Source organism: Magallana gigas, chromosome 4 (assembly GCF_963853765.1).
Source record: "Magallana gigas chromosome 4, xbMagGiga1.1, whole genome shotgun sequence".
NCBI lineage: Eukaryota > Metazoa > Mollusca > Bivalvia > Ostreida > Ostreidae > Magallana > Magallana gigas.
Window position 1 is genome coordinate 33,742,288 of NC_088856.1, and position 9,017 is coordinate 33,751,304.

At 41.2% G+C, this 9,017-nt stretch overlaps 2 protein-coding genes across 2 annotated transcripts; both read left to right on the forward strand.

Annotated features, from left to right (window-relative positions):
• Positions 1-1,787: 1,787 nt before the first annotated feature.
• LOC117680692 (uncharacterized) lies at positions 1,788-4,647 on the forward strand. Its single transcript, XM_034442994.2, has 2 exons — positions 1,788-1,958; positions 2,390-4,647. Exon 2 carries the CDS (start codon positions 2,493-2,495, stop codon positions 4,485-4,487), a length of 1,995 nt encoding a protein of 664 aa, XP_034298885.2. The 5' UTR covers positions 1,788-1,958; positions 2,390-2,492; the 3' UTR covers positions 4,488-4,647.
• Positions 4,648-4,715: 68 nt separating this feature from the next.
• LOC117683055 (uncharacterized) lies at positions 4,716-8,489 on the forward strand. The gene has a single exon (XM_066083328.1). It carries the CDS (start codon positions 4,716-4,718, stop codon positions 8,487-8,489), a length of 3,774 nt encoding a protein of 1,257 aa, XP_065939400.1.
• Positions 8,490-9,017: the final 528 nt, after the last annotated feature.

Below are 9,017 nucleotides of genomic sequence, written 5' to 3' on the forward strand. Positions count from 1 at the left end.
CTTATTAATTCAAAGATTTATTAATAATTAATTTCTATGCATTGATTCGTTCATTGTGTTTCAATAGCGTCTGCAATGCATTGAATTGTCTTATATTTAGATTTTGCAACCTCGTTTTATCTGCTTCTTTCAAATCATCTATATTTTCCCTAAAATTTTATTATGTTAGGAAGCGTATAGGCATTAGTTCTACTTTAAATAATGTAAACTGTTATAAACAACTTGAAATAATTTATGCACATTCATGTGGTAATGTAATATATGTATAGCATGTGTACTTTCGAGTACATGTACTATGAATTGGAAAATTGATCTAACTTATATAATCATAGCCTCAAAGCAAAACAAAATTCGATATTCGCTTGCTTAGTAGTCGTCGGAGATATCGATCTTTCTCGACATTTCAACCCTAGCTTACACATCTTTCAGACACGCAACTTAGACCCAACTAAATATTGGCGTAACTCCATTAGTCGGACTACATGTAACTTAGGCCCAAATTTACGCCTTTTTTAGAAAAGGGCCCCAGGTCAAGCTAGTTTAAAGATGGCGGAGAAAAGCTAAGGCCTCCAAATTTATTTAACTACAATTATTAATCTACAATTCCTGAAAATTTGAATTTGGTATCTTTTGTCATTTAGGAGCAGTTCAACGGACAAGCTGACCCATTTAAAAATCGGTAAAACGTCAATGTCTCTAAAACGTCATTGAAATAAAAAATTTCCAATAAGGTTCAGATCAATATCTATCAGATCTGAAAGTTTCATGAAAATCAGCCGAGCCATTTCCGAGAACTCGCGTGCACAAAATTTGAAAGAAAAAAAAACCAAAAAATTAATAATAATAGAGAAGAAGAAACCGAAGAAAAACTATAAGGTCTTCCGTTGAAAGGGGAGACATAATACTTAATATTTGACTAAATGTTATTTAGTCGAAAACCATCAATTGTATGACTGTTGGCACATGGTGATAAATTCATAATTTTCGGTTAACCGGATTCAAAATTCAATAATACAAATCTACATCAATTTGTTTTTATTAGCTTACATGAGCTGAAAGCAGAAAGAGCTATTCTGGTCATATTTTGGCTGTCGTCCGCCTGTTTGTCCACATTTTCAACATCTTCTCCAGAACCACTGTGCCAATTTCAACCAAACTTAGCCCAAAGCATCCTTAGGCAAAGGGGATTTAGAGTTGTGAAAATTAAGGACCATGCCCTTTTTCAAGAGGAAATAATTAGAAATTATTGAAAATTTTTGAAAAAGATTCAAAAATCTTCTTCTCAAGAACCATTTGACCAGGAGTTGTGAATGTCATGACCCCGGAGGTAGGGTGGGGCCACGATGGGGGGGGGGGGGTCTATTTTTTACATAGGAATAAATAGTTTATCTTTAAAAATCTTCTCAGAAACCAATTGGCCATATAAACTGAGACTCGTGTGATAGCATCCTCAGGTAGTGTAGATTTAAAGTTGTGAAAATCATGGTCCCCGGGGGTAGGGGCGGACCACAACGGGGGTCGAATTTTTATATAGGAATATATAGAGAAAATCTTTAAAAATCTTCTTCTCAAAAACTATTAGGCCAGAAAAGCTCAAATCAACCGTACATGTTCATGTATAATAAATTTCTCTTGTTAAAATTGCTGCGTTGTGTGTCTAGATGTGCTTTTATTTCTTTGTGTATATCTATTTAAAATCTATTGTTTGTTAAACCTCAGAAAACCCTGGAACTAACACACAATATACACAACAGGTGTGTTTTTTGTCCAGACGCACGGCTATGCTTGTAGTGTTACTTATTCCGGAAATATTATATCTGCGCTGTTTGTATTTTGTATTTTATGTTTGACCCACATGTTCCGGATAAGTTGTACAGTGTACACGCAACGGGTAGCCAAGCAGGGCTGCATTTATTTTCACATACTCATTTGTTTGACAAGCATTGGAGCACAATGGAGTGAGTAGAATTTGTAATATGCAGGTTTTGACTTTGTTTATCTGCCACCAGTGTGCTATTTTTAGAATCTCTCTATAGCAATGTTAAGTGTATTCAAGCTTAATCAGGTTCATCATTAGACTTAACCTTTTGTAACTTTTTATAGTATTAAGATTAAACACATTGACAGAAAACTGTAGGAAGAATTAAGTGCATTATGACAAGTATACATGTGTATTAGGCTTTTATTTACATTCAGAAACCGCGCGAAAATGTAGTGCAAATGGCATGTTGTAAAATGTGGATTTTCCTTATCAAATAGATCAGGTTCATTTGTTTTACACCAAAATAGTCAAATATCTAGTCATGCAATCTTTCTTGTATTGCACAGTACATCTGTACTTTTTTAGTTGTATTTTTGTATGTTAATGAACGCTTTGTTATGTTTTCAGATTTAACCACTTATACACACATCAATAAAGGTTAAACTACTGCAATTGATCTTGCTCAGTTGTTGTGAAGGTCATAGGCAGCAAAGTTAAATTCCATTTCCAAATGGCGTCAAACAAGGACGGAACCCCTCAAACCCCTCAAGAGACGGAAGATTCTACAGAACAGGATCGGGTGCGAACTCTTACGGAAAGGGGAGAACAACATTATGAAGACAAGAGGGAACATCATAAGGACAGAGTGGAAAAGGCTTGGACCAGATTTCAAGAAACGTTAAACAGGATTTCTAATTGTGGAATCAATGATGCGAATGACTTGGAGTTGGAGTTGCAACAGAATTACCAAGGTTATAATAAGACTTGTTTAGAGTTTTTTGATTTTCTGAAAAGAGAAAGAACAGAAGAAAGTATGAAAGAGTGGAGAATCTTTGAACAGTCGTGTGCAAACTGTGAGAAGATTTTCAAGGCTGCAATGACGCAGATAAAAATCATCAAAAATGTGGACGCAAAGTCAGTCGCCTCGTCATCTTCAAGGAAACTAAGAGCCACCATAAAATTGGAGGAAGTTCAAGCCAAATTGAAATTAGCAGAGGAAGAGGCATCAATTCAGAAGAAGAAAGCAGAAATACAACACAAAAAGGAAGAGGAGCAACTTGACGCTGAGCTATCGGTTCTTAAACTGAAGAAAGAGGCAGTAGAAATGGAGGCGGAAGTTAAAGCTGCTTCTATCTATGAAGATGAACGTCCTCCCTCTTTAGCTATTCCTGTGGACCAAACTCGTACTGAGCGATATATCACTGAACATTTTCCCCATCAACCGGAGAATGTTATTCAGCCGAGGACTGTGAATCCGGTACCCATCCAGCACAATTCTGAAGATAGGACCGAGCCATATATCGCTGAACATTTTTCCCGTCAACCAGATAATGTTATTCAGCCAAGGACTATGAACCCAGTACCCATCCAGAACAATTCTGTATACAGAACAGTGCCTGTTGTTCACGAACATTCTGTCATTCCCAATCATGACAACAAAGTTGCGTCAGAGTTGACTTCCTTCCTTCTAAAGAAAGACCTACTAATGACAAGGCTTTCAACATTTGATGAAAAGCCAGAGAATTACTCTGCGTGGAAGACTAATTTCAGGAGCATCATGTTTGAGCTACATGTGAGCCCTTCTGAAGAAATGGATCTACTTATTCGCTGGCTGGGACCAGATTCAGCTAGACACGCTAAGACTATCCGATCTTCACTAGGCTCTGATCCATCGCAGGGAGTTAAGAGGATATGGGAACGTATGGACGAGCGGTTCGGTGCCCCGGAAATGGTGGAGGCATCCATCAAGCACAAACTTAATTCATTTCCAAGACTTGGGAACAAGGAGAATAAAAAGTTATATGAGTTAGTGGATATTATGATAGAGATTGAATCATTAATGGAAAATCCGCATTACTCCACATTACTATCATATTTCAACTCTTCCTCGGGAGTTTCTCCCATCATCCACAAGCTTCCTTTTAATCTACAGGAGAAATGGACGACGAGAGCGGCAAATTACAAAAAGCAACACAACGTATCCTATACACCCTTCTCCTTTGCATTGGATTTCGTACGTGAGTTGTCTAGAATTCGCAATGACCCTGCATTTTTTCACATAGAGACTCAAACAACCACAGGTAAACCATCTACCACGTCACGCATGACTACAGACCAGAGGTCAGTGATTGTCCGGAAGACAGATGTCCATACTAACACTTCAGGGCCTCCAGACAAAGTGTGCCCGATACATTTATCAGATCATTCTTTAAACCACTGCAGGGAATTCTCAAGATGGGATATGAAAAAGCGCAAGGACTTGTTAAAGAAGAAGGGCATCTGTTTTAAGTGCTGTGCATCAAATAACCATCTGATGAAAAACTGCAAACACCCCATACAGTGTGAGAAATGTGACAGTGAACTACACCCAACAGCACTGCACGTTACTGAGTCCAATACTAGAAGAACAACCTTCAACAGTTCAGAAACGGCAAACAATTATGGCGGGGAGGGAACAGAGGTATCCTCTAGATGTACTACACTCTGCGGCTTTGTTAATGGTTGACGCTCCTGTGCTAAGATCGTTCTAGCGAAGGTATTTCCCACTGATCGTCCGCAAGATGCTGTGACTGTGTATGTGTTGCTTGACGACCAGAGCAATCACACCCTAGCGCGCTCTGAACTTTTGAACCAACTTGGGGTCACATCTGACCCTATCCCTTATAGACTTAAATCCTGTGCTGGAGTGACTGAGGCATCTGGGAGAAGAGCAGTTGGATTCTGTATTCAGTCTATGGACGGACTTGCTTATCACAAGCTGCCGCCCATTATAGAGTGTAATGACATTCCAGATAATGTGATGGAAATTCCTACCCCAGAGGTTGCCCGTGCTCATCCTCACTTACGACACATCGCCAATGAACTCCCCCCACTCTGCAAAGATGTCAGCATACAGCTCTTGATTGGTAGGGACTTGGTGGACGTACATCAGGTGCAAGGTCAAGTGACAGGACCCTCGGCATCTCCCTTTGCACAAAAACTGAGCCTTGGATCGGTGATAATTGGTGACGTTTGTTTGGATGGTCGTCACAAGCCGAGCGATCTCAGTGTTCTAAAGACTAACATTCAGCATGATGGTAGAGGGACAATATTTACTCCATGCCAAAACAGTCTTCATGTTAAGGTTCAAGGCCCTCTAAACAACGGATCTTCTCAGACCCTAGATTTTAAGGGGGATAGTGTGTTTTACACAGATAGACATGACAACAAGATTGGAAATTCAGTAGAGGATCGAGAGTTTCTATCAATGATGGATCAAACGTTTCATATGGACTCCAGGGGAAATTGGACGTCTCCCCTCCCCTTCAAGAACACGCGTCCAACCTTGACGAACAACAGGGCTCAAGTTTTCAGACGGGCCATCAACCTAGACAACAGTTTGAAGAGAAATCCTGAAAAACTTAAGCAAATGTGTGAATTCATGGAAAACATATTCAACACAGGAGCAGCAGAGAGGGCACCAGAGATACCAAATGGACACGAGTGCTGGTACATCCCAATATTTGCTGTGACACACCCAAAGAAACCTGGCAAGGTTCGTGCTGTGTTTGATTCCTCGATAGTACATCAGGGATGTTCACTTAACGATGCTCTTTTGTCTGGACCCAACTTAACCAATAACTTGCTCGGAATCTTGTTGCGATTTCGCAAGGATTCATGTGCCATAGCTGGTGACATCCAGCAGATGTTTTACCGTTTCTTTGTGAATGAGAGGGACAGAGACTACTTACGATTTTACTGGTACGAAGACAGTGATCCACATCGTAAGATGATCGAGTATCGTATGACTGTCCACGTTTTTGGGAACAGACCTTCCCCTGCCGTGGCGACGTACGGGCTGAGGCGTGCAGTACGAGATGCGGATACTGAGGTCGTTAGCTTTGTAAACCAGGACTTTTATGTTGATGATGCATTGACGTCTAGACCAACTCCTGTTGAAGTAATGGACCTGATGAGGCGAACTCAGAAGGCACTAGACAAAGAAGGTAAAATACGACTGCACAAGATCGTATCAAATGTACAAGAGGTATTGGATGCGTTCCCTCCAGATGACCTAGGAAAGGACATAAAGGATTTCTCAATTGGTGACGATGACAATTTGGTTCAGCACAGCCTAGGATTGGCCTGGAATTTGAGTTCTGACTGTTTCATCTTCCAGAAGCCAGATGCTGATGTCCCCTTTACTCGACGAGGAATCCTCTCCAAGGTCAATAGTATCTTTGACCCCATAGGCTTCCTGTCTCCACTGACAATCTGTGGAAAGATGATTCTACGTGAGATGTGTACAAGAAGTCCAAGCTGGGATGATCCTTTACCTGAAGAGCACAGAGATAGATGGGAGAGTTGGAGCATGTCCCTAGACCAGCTGAGCACTCTACGGATTCCCCGTATGTTTGTTCCAAGTTCGCTAAGCTTAGCCACAGACCCACAAGTGCTGATATTCTCTGATGCATCCGAAACAGCGATTGCCGCCGCAGCTTACCTGAAGGTGAATCATTACATAGGATTCATAATGGGAAAGTCAAAGCTCGCTCCTTCAGCAGGACACAGTATTCCACGTTTGGAACTTTGTGGAGCCGTATTGGCAACAGAGATTGGAGAGTTCGTCTCAGATCATCTTTCTATCCCAACGTCCTCTATTAGGTACTTCACAGACAGCAAGGTCGTATTGGGGTACATTAGAAATAGAACAAGACGTTTTTACAATTATGTAAGCAATAGGATAGTACGTATTCATGCGGTGTCAACCCCTAGCCAGTGGAATTATGTACCTACTCACCTGAATCCAGCTGATGCAGCAACTAGGGGATCAGTTTCTGATATGAGAAATATGTTGGACACCTGGCTCACTGGACCAGAGCAGTTTTGTTCAAAAGACTTAACAGAGATTGGACCAGAAGTTGACTATCCACTTGTCAGTCCTGACGAAGACAAGGATATTCGACCAGAAGTGAGTGCATTTAAAGCAGACCTATCAGAAAATCTGACTCCAATGGAGGATCGTTTCGCAAAATTCTCTACATGGGACAGTCTTTTGTCTGCACTGTCTACCCTTCGCCATGTGTCTGCCTCCTACAGAGGTTCAAATGACTGTACAGGCTGGCACTTGTGCCAGAACACCAAACATGAGTCTGAGCTCAAAGACATGGAGCACTTCATCCTTAGATGTGTGCAACGTCAGGCTTTTAAGGCTGAACTCGAAGCAATTGAAGGAAAACATAACCTACCTAGGAACAGTCGCATTCAAGGTTTATCTCCATACATTGATGATGTTGGCTTGCTGAGAGTTGGAGGCCGTCTCAACAACTTGCAGGGCAGTGGACTTGCTTCGTTGAACCCTGTTATAGTTCCAAACGGACATGTTGCTACTCTACTGGTACGTTTCTTCCACAATAAAATATTCCACCAGGGAAGAGCAATTACTGAAGGGGCCGTGCGTTCTCATGGCTTTTGGATCCTTGGAGGAAAGAGACTTATTTCTTCCATTATCTATTCATGTGTTGTTTGCCGGAAACTCCGCAGAACACCCCAGGAGCAGAAGATGGTAGATCTTCCTTTGGATCGCCTCACCCCAGGACCCCCATTTACATCTGTAGGACTTGACGTATTTGGTCCGTGGCCGGTGGTTACCAGAAAGACGCGTGGTGGGTCCGCTCAGAGCAAAAGATGGGCTGTGTTATTTTCTTGTCTAACCACACGTGCAGTTCACATCGAAGTTATAGAGGACATGTCTAGCTCATGTTTCATTAATGCCCTACGACGCTTTGTAGCCTTGCGCGGACCAGTTAAACTCTTTCGCTCTGATAAGGGCACTAATTTCATTGGAGCCGTGAACGACCTCAATGTGAATGCAATAAATGTCGAAGACAAGATGGTCCAGACCTACCTGAAGGATAGCAGAGCAACCTGGTTGTTTAATGCTCCCCATGCATCTCACATGGGGGGTGTTTGGGAGCGGGCTATTGGCAGTGCTCGCAAGATCTTGGATTCTATGCTTCTTCTAGAAGGGCCTAAAGATCTGACACATGAGGTGCTAGTTACGCTTATGGCCGAAGTCTGTGCAATTCTCAACTCCCGCCCGATAGCGGCATTTGATACAGACCCATCATCTCCTATGGTATTGAGTCCAAACATTTTACTGACCCAGAAGCAGGGAGAGATTGGAACAATCTCGGACCATTTGAGCATCAAAGATATGTACTCTGCAAGTTGGAAACATGTCCAGGTGTTATCTGATATGTTTTGGAAAAAGTGGCGTGCCACCTATTTGGAGAGTTTACAGAGGAGACGTAAATGGTGTTCTAGCAAACAGAATCTGAAGACCGGAGACATTGTTTTGTTGCGCGAGAAAGATGTTCATAGGAATATGTGGCCATTGGGGATAGTCGAGCGCCCAATTGAGAGCAACGACAGATTGGTCCGAAAGGCTGTCATTCGTGTCGTCAAGGATGGAAAAGTGACGACCTACACCAGACCTATTGCAGAGATGGTACTTCTTCTGGAATAGTGATTACATGTACACGTATTTACATTGTGTATCGGTTTCATTTTAGCGATATATTTGTGTTAGTTCAATATCAGTTATTTGTTATATCAATATGATATAAGACGGGGAGTGTAGTGTTACTTATTCCGGAAATATTATATCTGCGCTGTTTGTATTTTGTATTTTATGTTTGACCCACATGTTCCGGATAAGTTGTACAGTGTACATGCAACGGGTAGCCAAGCAGGGCTGCATTTATTTTCACATACTCATTTGTTTGACAAGCATTGGAGCACAATAGAGTGAGTAGAATTTGTAATATGTCTAATTTCTATGAATGCATATAGATGTTTTCTGATTTGCAAGGCGATATTTTTATGCAGGTTTTGACTTTGTTTATCTGCCACCAGTGCTATTTTTAGAATCTCTCTATAGCAATGTTTAGTGTATTCAAGCTTAATCAGGTTCATCATTAGACTTAACCTTTTGTAACTTTTTATAGTATTAAGATTAAACACATTGACAGAAAACTGTAGGAAGAATTAAGTG

Excerpts from the sequence above, each read along its gene's own strand:
- LOC117683055 (XM_066083328.1), top strand. The coding sequence starts at position 4,716 with ATGGACGGACTTGCTTATCACAAGCTGCCGCCCATTATAGAGTGTAAT.
- LOC117680692 (XM_034442994.2), top strand. The coding sequence starts at position 2,493 with ATGGCGTCAAACAAGGACGGAACCCCTCAAACCCCTCAAGAGACGGAA.